This window comes from Falco biarmicus, chromosome 2 (assembly GCF_023638135.1).
Source record: "Falco biarmicus isolate bFalBia1 chromosome 2, bFalBia1.pri, whole genome shotgun sequence".
NCBI classification, from domain to species: Eukaryota; Metazoa; Chordata; class Aves; order Falconiformes; family Falconidae; genus Falco; species Falco biarmicus.
This window is the reverse complement of record NC_079289.1, coordinates 12,188,322-12,200,688: the sequence shown is the minus strand read 5'-3', so window position 1 is coordinate 12,200,688 and position 12,367 is coordinate 12,188,322. Positions and strand designations below refer to the sequence as shown.

The 12,367-nt window shown below is 42.9% G+C and overlaps 1 protein-coding gene across 7 annotated transcripts; it reads right to left on the bottom strand.

The window, feature by feature from the left end:
• Positions 1-290: 290 nt before the first annotated feature.
• C2H11orf54 (chromosome 2 C11orf54 homolog) lies at positions 291-12,325 on the bottom strand. 7 transcript variants are annotated; one of them, XM_056328647.1, is made up of 11 exons: positions 12,214-12,325; positions 11,191-11,276; positions 9,932-10,103; positions 9,432-9,555; positions 7,307-7,405; positions 6,313-6,386; positions 5,423-5,524; positions 4,266-4,442; positions 3,369-3,518; positions 2,648-2,764; positions 291-580 (listed from the first exon to the last, which is right to left on the bottom strand). In XM_056328647.1, exons 4-11 carry the CDS (start codon positions 9,487-9,489, stop codon positions 407-409), a joined length of 951 nt encoding a protein of 316 aa, XP_056184622.1. In that variant the 5' UTR covers positions 9,490-9,555; positions 9,932-10,103; positions 11,191-11,276; positions 12,214-12,325; the 3' UTR covers positions 291-406. The 7 variants fall into 7 exon arrangements, with proteins under 7 accessions (XP_056184622.1, XP_056184623.1, XP_056184620.1 ...); XM_056328648.1 differs by lacking the exon at positions 12,214-12,325 and adding an exon at positions 11,718-12,186; XM_056328645.1 differs by lacking the exon at positions 9,932-10,103 and having other exon boundaries at positions 11,174-11,276.
• Positions 12,326-12,367: the final 42 nt, after the last annotated feature.

Genomic DNA, 12,367 nt, shown 5'->3' with positions numbered 1-12,367 from the left:
GCAGGCAAACCCCGGCCCGGGTTACACCTGCGAGCTGGCTCCGAGCTGCTGCCGTTTTCTACGGCGTCATTTTTGACCAGAAGTCAGCTTAACGCCCCGTCCTAAACATAAATTCGGACCAGCTACAACCACGCAGGAAGCTGAACCAAATAGCGGGGGAAAAAAAACCCAACAAAACAACCCACAATTAATAATACTGCAATGAAATTACCGTTTGAACCGAGCCGTAACGATGTCAATTACACGCACGCTCCCAATTTGTCCCTTTCACAAAAGCAAGAAGCCAGCAGTCGCCTGCTCTCACGTTTATTCTTGACTCTGATAAATGCACATAATTCAAAGCGTTATAAAAATCAGCATGTGTATTTTAGAAAGATTAAAAAGCCTTCCACACAGCCTCTGGGTTTCAGTCTCTGCCGACCAGGTGTGTCTCCGGGGGCCTGTCAATGCGGAAGAGCAGCTCGGCGGGCAGCAGGTAGCCCAGGTACTGCACGCTGTCGGGGCTGGTGTCCTGGTGGTAGTGCCCTCCTTCCCCGTGGGGGCTGAAACAGTGGGTGTGCTCCACACGCAAGTCAAAGCCCTGTCACCAGAGAAAGGTCCATCAAGACGTTTTCATGTGAATGGTGTTTAAAAGTCCTGGGGTGGTCTCTCCTAGAGAGCCTGCTCCAACCATGAAGCACTGAAAATACGCAAGACGCTTGTGACACTAGTAACGCAAAACGAGGAACTGCACAAGGCTTTGCTGTAGGACATCAGAGAGAAAAGAATCCAGTAACCCTGACAGCCCCCAACTTTTGCTGCCAGTCTTGAAGATTTCCTTTTTGTTTGTTTTTTTTCTTCCCTCCCTTCTCTCCATTGGGATTAAGTAAAGCAGTCACACCAAGGAACCCATACGGGAAATCAGAACCCCTTTGCACTGAATGACACAGAGCCATGTGATAAAGTGACTATCGCTCTACTTCAATTTTGAGAGCCAGCTTAGATGAAAATGGGAAGAACAACTAATAAAAGAACAAACAGCATACTAAACTGTAAGATTGCCCTCACCAGTTTTATATATTGTAGAAGCATAGAATCATGGAATGGTTTGGGTTGGAAGAGACCATTAAAGATTATCTAATTGCAACCCTCCCTGCCATGGGCAGGGACATCTTCAACTAGACAGGTTGCTCAAAGCCCCATCCAGCCTGGCCTTGAACACTTCCAGGGATGAAGCATCTGCTTCTCTGGACAACGTGTCAGTGTCTCCCTACCCTCATCGTAAAAAAATTTTTCCTTGTATCTAGTCTGAATCTCCCCTCTTTCAGTTTAAAAACATCCCCCCATGTCCTATTGCTACAGGCCCGACTAAAAAGTCTGTCCCCATCTTTCTCATAAGCCCCTTTTAAGTATTGAAAGGCTGCTATAAGGTCTCCCTGGAGCCTTCTCTTCTCCAGGCTGAACAACCCCAACTGTCTCAGCCTGGCTTCACAGGAGAGGTGCTCCAGCCTCTGATCATCTTTGTGGACTCCTCCTCTGGACCCACTCCAACAGGTCCATGTCTTTCTTGGGGCCCCAGAGCTGCACGCAACACTCCACGTGGGATCTCACAAGGGGGACAATCACCTTCCCTGACCTGCTGGCCATGCTTCTTTTGATGCAGCCCAGGATACAACTGGTTTTCTGGGCTGCAAGAGGATACTGTTGAGTAATGCCATGGCATTTGAATGCCATTTTCTACTGCTGTTTCTGTAGTGACCTCAAACTTCTCCACAACCATAGGCTTAGCTGAGTGCTGTTGAGCTTGCAGTGGGTACAGATGGGAGTAACCCAGCTGCATCCACTACACAAGTTGCATTGGTGCTGAGTGGAGCAGCTGTTGATGGCTGTGTGTTCAGAGTACCCGCTAGTTGATTGTGGGAAGATGCACACAATTTAGCCATAGGTCAAAGGCTGCCACGTAACAACCAATGAAGTCACACCCTTGAACATATCCAAGCCTACAGCATGTCTCATTTAACTGAAAAATGTTTTTTGTAAAACCTATGACTATACTTTTGTTTATAAAAGAGTCATTTTCATCCACGGTTTCCTGGTTACTTTTAAATAAATGATCTTCCTAATGATGAATATCCTAATGGCTTTTTAAACCAGATTGGTTTTTATCCTGAACTGTTTGCCGTTGAATTTAGTGCTTGTGAAAGATGCTAGATAACTTTCTAGCATGAGGCTTTGCAGACTTTAATTTGCATTGGCAATTATGAGACACATGCTTCACATACTTCGACACAGCATTAGCAGAGACAGTTCTTAGGAAAGTGAACTACATGAACACAGGGCTGAACAAGTTTCTATGCTCTGGACATTTCTCCTGGTGTGACCAGAACTGAATGCAAACTATGCTGTTGGGTTTGGCACACACTTGCACACTGGAATTGGAACTGAACCGTTAAGTTCAATCCACTACAAACAGCCACTAGGTTTCAGAACAGATTGACCTAGCCTCAGTTCAAGCCACCAACAGAAATAAGAAGCTTCTATTTCATTATACCACCTCTGGAAGAGTTTAACACAATATATACAAACACCTGTTTTTAAAAAGAAAACCACATCCAAGACAACATTTATTACCTCTCCGTTTACACTTAGAAATGAGAAAGAGACTCACTGGATCTCTGGAAACTATTACTGGCTGACAAATCAGTGGAGCTTTCATTTCAAAGAATTTGAGCCAGTTATTCACATCCTCGTCAGTGTTCAGAGGACAGGCAGAAAATTCTGGAGGCTAAAGCAAAAGTAAATTGTATAAGTGAAAGGAAGACACTTGTACCAAGATACTTTTTCTCTAGCAGTTTTCCTTCACTTTTCCCCTTCCCACTATTCCGTTCACATTTCTTCTTGACTAAGAGAAGCTCACCAGTGCCCATTACTGTGTTACTGCCAGAAACAGAAGCGACCAGAATATTGATTCTTTCATTGCACAAGTAGTGGGAGAACTACTGAAGTGAGGGTTCTCCTTTTGGTACATTTTAGAAGCTCAGTTATTTTTGAAAAGTCTATTGCTTCTGATAAGTATCATCTCGGTTCGTGTATTTAATTTCAATTCATTTTACAATAGTTCTACAGCTCTTTAGCTGCTCATGGATTTCAAAAGAAAGGATCAAGGCCAAGTAATACAGCATCACTAGTTTTGTAACGTCAGTTTTGTAATGTTTGTTGTAATGTAATGTAAAAAAAATAAAAGCTTTTTAATACACGGCTTATCCTAAACAATTTATACATGCATTTAAAAATACAAAACAAAGTCAAGGCACTAAGATGTTACACCCTGATTTATACTTCTGTTTCCAGAAGGACGAAGAAACTTGTATGAATTGAGAACAACATACCATAATGTGAATCTTTGCTTTCCCCTTCTGAATGATAAATGTACCACCCATCCCAACCGGCTTTTCTCCATAGCGCTTCTCTAAAATTTGTCTCAGACAAGACACAAAGTTGAGTTCCCCAGTTCTTCCATTGGCTTTCACTTCAATGACCTAGAGAATAAAGTTAATTTGTTATTGCTGTCTCCCACTCCAACAGTCTGCAAAGGTCTGTGAAAGCTTCTCTGAAATTCTTCCAAGCTTCCAAGTAATCCAAGATTACTTTTTGAAAATGTGAGTTTCCCTGCAAGTGCTGCTCCACTTGCACCCTTCCACTACCTGACCAACTCTCTTTCCTGACTTTTTGTTGTGCTGGCTTTGCCTGTGAAGGCTGCTGGGCAGCAAGTAATTTACTAATACATGAGACAATGGTACAAGCAACACCTTTCTGTCCACCAGCTGGCTTCCACTCTGTTACAAAGAAATTGCTGGAAGTAGAGAAGGTTGCTCGGTTTCCACGCAGTAGTAGGTATTTGACTGCTCTGCCAACACCTCTTTGTGCTAGCTGTGTTAGGGGAAGAACGACAAAAAATTAGACAAGTGCCCAGACCTGATTTACACAAGTACATTGTACAACTGTTATGTTAAATCACAGCTAGTTTGGACTGCATTTGGATGGATGAAGTATGATGGCAAAGTTTTAGTAAACTAATATTTATCCCTCAAAAATTCAAATGCCTCTCTGTCTCCACCAATTCTTCCCTTCATTTGACAGCATCAGCTCCTTATGTTTGGATATTTCTTTCATGGAATCACTACTTTACTATTACCACAGAAAACTGACAGGAGAACATTGAAACATGAGTTTCCCCTCAGCCACAAAGCTCTACAAGCAAAGTCACCTTTGATCCAAGTACGTACCTTACCAGGTTGGCCCTCACTGGCGTAAAGGTTGGCCAACAGCCCAAACTCACAGTCAGTGTATTTACTGCTGTACTTCTCAAGAAGGCACCCTTTATCTGCAGGATTTATCTGAGCAATGTAGCTCCCATTTACAGCAGGCTTTTTTTCACTCTTAGTTTGAACAATAGGGATAAGCTAAGAAAAAGAACATGGAAGAATAAGTCAAGTAACTCGATAAGAACATGTAAGAGTCAGTCAAGAAAATGTAAGAGTCAGTCAAATGAACAGAACTCCCATAAGAGCAATTTAAGCTTTGGGCCATGATCCCAAGAAATAATCACCTTCATCACACAGCTCTGACTCTCAGGATGAGGTCTGTACCGGTAAGAAAAATGCACTAATATTGTAATGTAATTGAAAAGTCCAGAAAACAGTTCTACTTTTTCTGGACAGTTAAATTTAACATTATGTGAAGATGAGTGCTAGTGTTAACTCAAAAACGAAAACCAGAAGAAAAAGTCCAACCATTGAGATCTTAGGCCTGCATGCAAGTATTGGAATTTTATGCGATACTTTCTCAGTGTACAGTAACAACCATTATTAAAGCGGCCCAAATTTAATGCTGAGATGGACTATCTCACCTGCCAATAAATGCATCAAAAGGAGATGGCAAGACCAGAGGTTTATGCTTGAAAAGACTCTGACTAACCAAACTACTCCACAGGCAGTATTTTTTGTCTCCTGCTTCTCCTGCAGATGATCATTTTGTATGTGGCACCTTTAAAATTTACAATTGTAAAACAAAGCTATCCAAGAGGGCAAAAGACAGGGAGTATTTAAAAGGCTTTTACCAGTAACTTTGACAAGTATTTCTAAATCTTGTCGTCAAAAGCTCTGGTCAGGTCTTTGTCAATCAGTTACAAAAAAATCAGGTTTCTTGCACGCTTCAAAGCAATCACATGCTTCCTGGAGAATGAAAAGTTAAAAATTAATCTTTATTTTCTCAATAGTATGTGGATGACCCTCACCTGAACTCCTTCTAATGTGTTTTATGTGCTTTTGGCATGAACGGTGTTTCTTAAATATTTCGTTGCAAATGCAAAATACCCAGCATACTGCTCTACCATTATGATCCTTGCGTGATTCACCGAGAACCATCACACTTATTTACTGACCTCAGCATTTACTCCAAGAATCTTAGATGAAGCAGCTCCAGCTCCAAGAATGAAAGCTCCAGGAAGCTCTATATCTTTTGCAACTTTATTTAGATCATAAACCTGCAAAAGAGAAACAATCCTTTGATTTTGGTGTGGTGCTCCGATTAAGAATTGTCATTCTGTTCACTGTAACCTCTGGACGCATTTAATTCACAATGCCTTCCTTAGTATTTTAGATAATTCGGTTGGACACAGTTTCTGAACAATACAACATTTAGTAGTAACTAACTGGGTACAAGTCCACTTGTTTTCTAAAAAGTAGAGATGGGCTATATGTTCCCCTGCCATTTTACCCCAAAACTGAATTACTGTTCTTACTGAAATTTATATTTGTGTAAAATGAAAAATGGAACAGAATATCATGTAGATACAGATGCAAGTGCAGCATCAGAAAGGAGGCATGGTATTTTTTGGGAAAAGACAGTAATATGAATCCAGTGTTGGCCTGACAATGCAAATACAGACAGTTTTTACAAAAAAGCCTGGTTGTGTCTTGAAACCACAGGCATGCAGCAAGCCATATGGTAACACGCAGACAAGTCCTTTGTTTAGTAGTTCCTTCCACTGCTCCTGTCACAGATGATGCGTTTCCAAAACTATCTTATAGCCCAGGGGAGGAGAAGATGAACCATCAACCATGATGTGCTATTTTTGCTACAATGTGTAAGATTTTGTGACATAGTCTATGTTTAACAGATGTCAAAATCAACCTCACAAAATACTAAAAAGTAAGTCTGTTTTACAAGTGGAATGTTATACTGTCCATCAGTCCTCAGTTTTGTTTAGACTTCAACAATGCTTTTATTTTGACAAATGTATTAATCTCCACAGCTACAGGAAAAACTCACTTTTTCTTTCTGTACAGTAGGTATGAGGTAAGGAACACCTCCCACATCTGCTATTCTAGGTTTTCCGCAAATTCCTGGAAGAATAGAGCCAGTTAGCTTAGTAAAATATTTTTTCCTAATAATCTTAAAATGAGCATGCAGTCTAACCGGTTCCTCAAACTTCTAACACCCTGAGAATACTATTTTCCTAGCATGCTTACAAAAAAAGTGGTGCGCTATTAAGAAATACAAGGACAGTAAGCTCTAAAATGATTCACGTAAGGATTTAATGCTAGGCAACGTGTTGCAAAATTAACATACTCTAAGCACAAAAATATATTACAGAGGGCAACAACCACCATTTGCCAGTTCTCCAGTAAGATGCCCTTGCCACAAAGTGGATACCCTCACTGGGACTCCATTTGCAAAATTTCAGCAAAACTGGATGTCCAAGTCTCAGGACAAGTATTTTAAAAAGGGATGAACCACCTTCTGGAGGTGTTTCTTTCACTACGTTGATGACAGAGGGAACTCAGATGAGCACAAGATGACATATCTGTCTTCCAGACAGTTGATGTCAAAGAAGATTAATCCCACTCAGAGTAAGACAGTCTCACTTCACTGACAAATGTGAATGGCAAGAATTTAAAATTAATGGAAACACAACTCCTTAGGTTCAGATAGTGACTGGCATGGATCTAAAAAATTTCTCCTTCTGGAAGGTAACAAATTAATTTCAAAACCTCTTCAGTACACTAAATAAAGCTTGTGAAATAAGTGAGTATTGCAATCATAGGTTAAGAAAAAAAAATGACAAGTACTTGTAATGACTTGTCCTTGTTCACACACTGACTAGGAAGCAAATCCAGAAATAACATGTAGCTCTCCTCTCATGCTTATTCTTTACCTGAAAAACAATTCAAGCTCTCCCAACATCTTTGGAAGATCAAAACCAAGTAGGGTCAGGTAGAAAGAACTGGAGAAGTCTTAGTGGAAGACAGGAACGCTAGGTTACCTTTAGCAGGAAAGTTGAAGGGTTCCTGAGTCAGATCAGGACAGTCTACAACAGAGACTTGAGCATCAGCAAAGTTTTCTTTAAGCCCTTTCTGCAAAACTATAATAAAAAACAATGGCAGAGTCATTGACAACAAAAACGTACCAAGAGTTTGACAAGTTACTAACAACAATAAATATACCTGTTTAGGCTTTATTTCAGCAAGACACATTAAAGGACTTAAGCTTACTCTAACTCTATTCAAATGTTACTGTCTTTAGGCACTTGTTTCCTGAGGTAGAACAAAAGCTTGTTCAGATAATTGTTTGCTACCACATTAATTAAGAATTCTAAAAAACTTTTAACTGAAATACAATAACTAACTTCTCCTGGTGCTACTAGGAGCAGCTCAATGTGAAGTAACATGGGTAAACTTAAACCACATTCAGCAGTGTCTTTACTTCACAAGAGCAGACAATTATAGTCATGGTCAAATAAGCAAGAGCAAAGGAGGAAGTAAGTTCTAGCTGAAGTGACAATCAGTTCTTTAAATATATTAACTAGACTGTTTGCAATAGCTTGATTATAATCTCAAATTCTCTCTGCTGTCTGGAAATTTCTGTTATCACAGGATATTGCCCATCATGTTTAAGTTCACGTGGAGATTTTCTGGCGAGTGCCACCATCAGTACAAGACAGGTAATGAATGGCGCTGATGACAATGAACAGTCCCAAATCTAAACTTCTGGGTTTACTTCATATCAATGTTTTTAGGCTTAGAACCTACAAAGTCACTCAAACAAGGATTCTGACTTACACAAGTGGACTGTTTGGAAACAACTTCCAAATCTTAATTGAGTGTGGGATTGCCTTCACATACACTTCTTTAAATACGGTGTTAAAAGGTCCAAGTTCTTTCATGCCTGGGCGTCTGCTTTAACAGATGTCTCAAAATAAGGAACAGAAAATCCAGCCTGCGATCTCAAATCAGGCAGTTCCTTATTCACTCATAAGACTTCCCTGTGCCTTTGTTTCCTCCAATCAGGACTTCAGCCATACCTTACTTCTTGGGAGCAGATTTACCAAGCTGTTGACCACAAGGGTCAGTAGAAGGCATTTGGCAGGTTTCTAAATCTCCCTCAGTACCTTCTGGCAAGTGAAAAAGGACAATAAAAAGACAGCCCTCAAATTATGCTCAAAAGCTGAACAGCAAAAAAAAATAATTCACAGCTTACAGGAGGTCCTCAGGACAGATGGGGGGAAAAGAAGAAAAAATTCTGCTTCATACTATTTTTTCTGCTACTGTTTTAAGCTGTTCTACTGCAAGTACCTGCTGTTCTCTGCACAGCCCACAGGTCTACAGCAGTGCTGGCCTATTGGCCCAGCCCAAAAGCTACTGAGAACCACCTGGGGTACTGCTGGGACTACAATTCCTTAAAGCATGGAGATGTCAAACTGATAGAGACTTGGGAGGCTGACAGACTGAACTTGAGGACCTCTCTGAAAGCAAAAAAAGCTTTAGTACATCTGCTGCAGGAGACAGACTACCCGAAGGAATAACACCTTTCTACGAGGGCAAGGAAAGAAGCTCATGAGGTGAGTTGGACCAAATCCTGTCCAACCTTAACCATTCTGTTATTCTGAGCACGTTTGGTGAAGGCTTTGGAAACAAACTAAATAAAATGTTTCCTGCAGCCTGGTTCTAAGGCAATCACCAAAAGAGGACCCGACTACATTCAAGCAAGAGGACTTGCTATACTGCATCTTGTCAGCTGTGTTTTGAGTAGTCCTGAAAAAGAAAGGAATACTGGAGGGTAGAGGACAGACAATCCTGTATGTGTAAGTAAGTCAGTCTGTAATTGTCACACTTTCACAATCTGTGCACAAATCTGCAGATGCAGCAGACAGTTTTAAAGGATTTAAGAGTCTCTGTGCTAAATATTACTGGGATTTGGGGAAGGAGTCATTGTTTGCTTTAAGGAAATAATAGCACATAGAAAGATAGTGCTTTTCTTTACATCTCAGTGTGTTAAGAGCATGAACATTCTGCATGTACTAGCTGTAGAAAGGTTTTGATAAGAGCTTTAAGATTAAGTTTGAAGAGTACATTATAAGTTTGTAAAAAGTTACACACTGTGTGACTTACCCCCAGCAAGCTCCTCCAGACTTGGAACGTGAAAAGCAAACCTTTCAACTTTGGCCATTTCCTAATCAGTGCTGATTTCTTCTGTTAAGAAATTACAATATGCCGCACTGTAGGAGCAACTGATCTGTCAACAAGGGTAACAGTTTAACAATTAAAACAGACTGTTTTCAATATGTTACTTATTTTTCAGTTTCACTCCAGAATACATAAACAACAGTAGAATTGTAGTTCTGCCATCAAAGGAAAGACTAACAGCTTCAATATTTATGTTACTTTTCTTACGTGCTTTGGAAGATGTCCGTCAGCTCTACAGCTGGCTCAGATCATTACATATGATAGTCCTTCAAGCTTACAACTGGGTGTACGCAAAACACACTCTATGCTGTTCAAAGGACAGGTCAGGAGATTTATCTGCCCTTTGTAAGCCTGGAGTCGTAATTTATTTTTGCAAGAAAACTGCTTTTCTGAGCACATGAGCAGCCTCTTCAGGTCTTCCCTACCTTAATATTTACTTTTCCAGCATTTGTTATGGTGGACTTTCAACCTCAACTGTGACATTGTGTCCAACTGAGTCTGGGCATGTTTCCCCTTCCAGAGGGGAACAGGCTAGCAGCAAAACAGAAAACAGCAGCAGCAAATTCTGCAGTATCAGGCTCTGTATGGGTACGGAGCCTGTAACAAAAAGGTTTTGTTTGAACGTAAGTTTAAGAACCCCTTTGCAAACAAAATATATTTCAGTCAGCCTTGCAACAGCAAACTGCTACTAGAGCAAACCACTAGCTCAGGGCAGAAACAGCTAATCATACACTACCTATAAATTAGCCACAGCAATCATTAACTGCTTACGCACATGCTTGCTGCACACAGCAGAAAAAGAAAATGGGTCCCACTTATCCAGATGTCAGGCTTTGGAAGAAAACGCCAAAAAACCCAATTACAATCCCAGACCTGACAGAGCTTTTGTTAGGAAGGACAGTGATGTAAGCTAGCTGTTTATGTATACTTTCAGCTTCTATTTTTAAAAAATGTTAGCTTTTATGATTGTCAAAATTTGTAACTGTCATTATACCATCAGCCTCTTGAGTCTGCATAAAGGAAAATAAAACCCAGTGGAAAAAAGAGTCAGGAGATTATAGCAGTCACCTAACTGAAGTCTTTAAGCTCAGAGTTCAGCCACCCCAAATTACTGCTGTCAGCAAGCTGCAAAGAAAGGCAGAAAGCTACCCATGTATAGTAATTCTCATCTTAGTTGTTCTTATACATCTCCACAGGTGACTCCCTCCCTCCTCTGGCTGTGGAAAGGAAAGTAACAGGCTGGATTTTATGCCTCTGGTAGAAGCCTGCTGTCAGATGGCGTGAATCATACCCCAAGACTTTAAGTGTGCACCCAACACAAGAGAGCATGTAACTAGTCTGAGCAAGAAGGTAAGAAGATGGCTTTGGCAGCATTGTTTTAGATGATCCTCATCTCCTCAAGAACATTTTGCCACCTCTGGAGGGAGGCTGTGCCATCACTCAAGACACCAGTTGAAAAAGTCCTGAAACAGGCTTGAGAAGGCAGGCTAGAACTGCTGTTGTGCAAAAGGTAGAGGCAAGACTCGGACACAGATAAACAAGCAGGCTCAGATATAGGCCATCATCACCTGCTGTTTAAAGGACAGTAGTCAGCTCCCCACAATCAAGAAAGGAGGGAAAGGCTGTGGGTAAAGCATGATGTACCATAATAAACCTGATCTGCTTACTGGACAGTAGTCCTTACCAGGAAGGACACAAAAGAGAACTAGATCCCTGAGTCACCACTGCAAGCATTCACAGGGGATCCGGTGTGGTTTGGGAGAGGAGAACCTGCAAGGAGACAACAGACAATTAAGGTCCATCATGGAGGGATGGAGTGACATTGGATTACTACAGACTTTCAAAGAAAGAACACAAATGCTAAAGGGACAATAAGACTGTTAGACCTGAGACAATGCAACAGGAATGGGGGAAACAACATCTGAAAGACTTTCAAAGTGTAACTTTTTGAAGTGGGAAGGAAACACCAGAGAGAGCAGTCAAAGGACAGGAAAATGCATATGAAATGGGAACCTTGATCTTAATGGGGGTGGGTGGTGGGTTGTCCAGTATCAAAACCTGAACCAAGACTAGTTTGGGGGGTAAAAGCCAGAAAGGAGAGGTTATAGGCAGTCTAATGAGTCGGGGGGGAGAAATACCAGGGAAACATTGAAGCTGGCAGTCAGTGAGAGAAAAAATTAGCGATGACACCAAGAAGAGCTAAACATTTACAGATGCACCCGGAGCGGTTGTGTTCCTCGACTGGGGTGATGCACGGCGATCCCGTATGCGGCAGGGGTCGGCTGCGGGCCGGCGGGGGCTGCCGAGCGGCTGGGATGTGGGGAAGAGCCGGGCACGAACAGCAGCGGGGCGGGAGCGGGGTCTGCGGGGCGCTGCCCGCCGGGAAGAGGCAGCGAAAAGCGCTGGAGCGAAGAAACACTTAAAGCTGTCCCGGCACCCGGCGGGGCTGCCAGAGGAAGCAGGGGGTACTCGGGCCGCAGCCGCCCGCTCGGGGAGCCTGGGCGGCAGCGGGGCGGAGCGGCAGGGCAGCGGTAGGGAGAGGCCGGCCGCTGCAGCGCGCAGCTCCTGGCGGCCCCGCACCGAGCGGGAAGCCCCGCCGGGGAGCCGGCTGAAGGGACAGACGGCCGGGAGCTGCCCCGCGCTGCCCGATCCTGCAAAAGCGCCGACGGACGATCCCCGGCCGCCGCTAGCGCCAGACCGCACGTACCTGCGCCGCCGTCCGGGCTGCGCGGCGGCACCGCCCGCCCCCGCCGAGGGCCGGCCCCGGGCACCACCCCCCGCCCCCCCCCGCATGGCGATGACGCCGGCACCGGGCCGCGAGCCTCCCTCCCGTCGGACCGTGCGGCTCTCGCGAGAGCCCG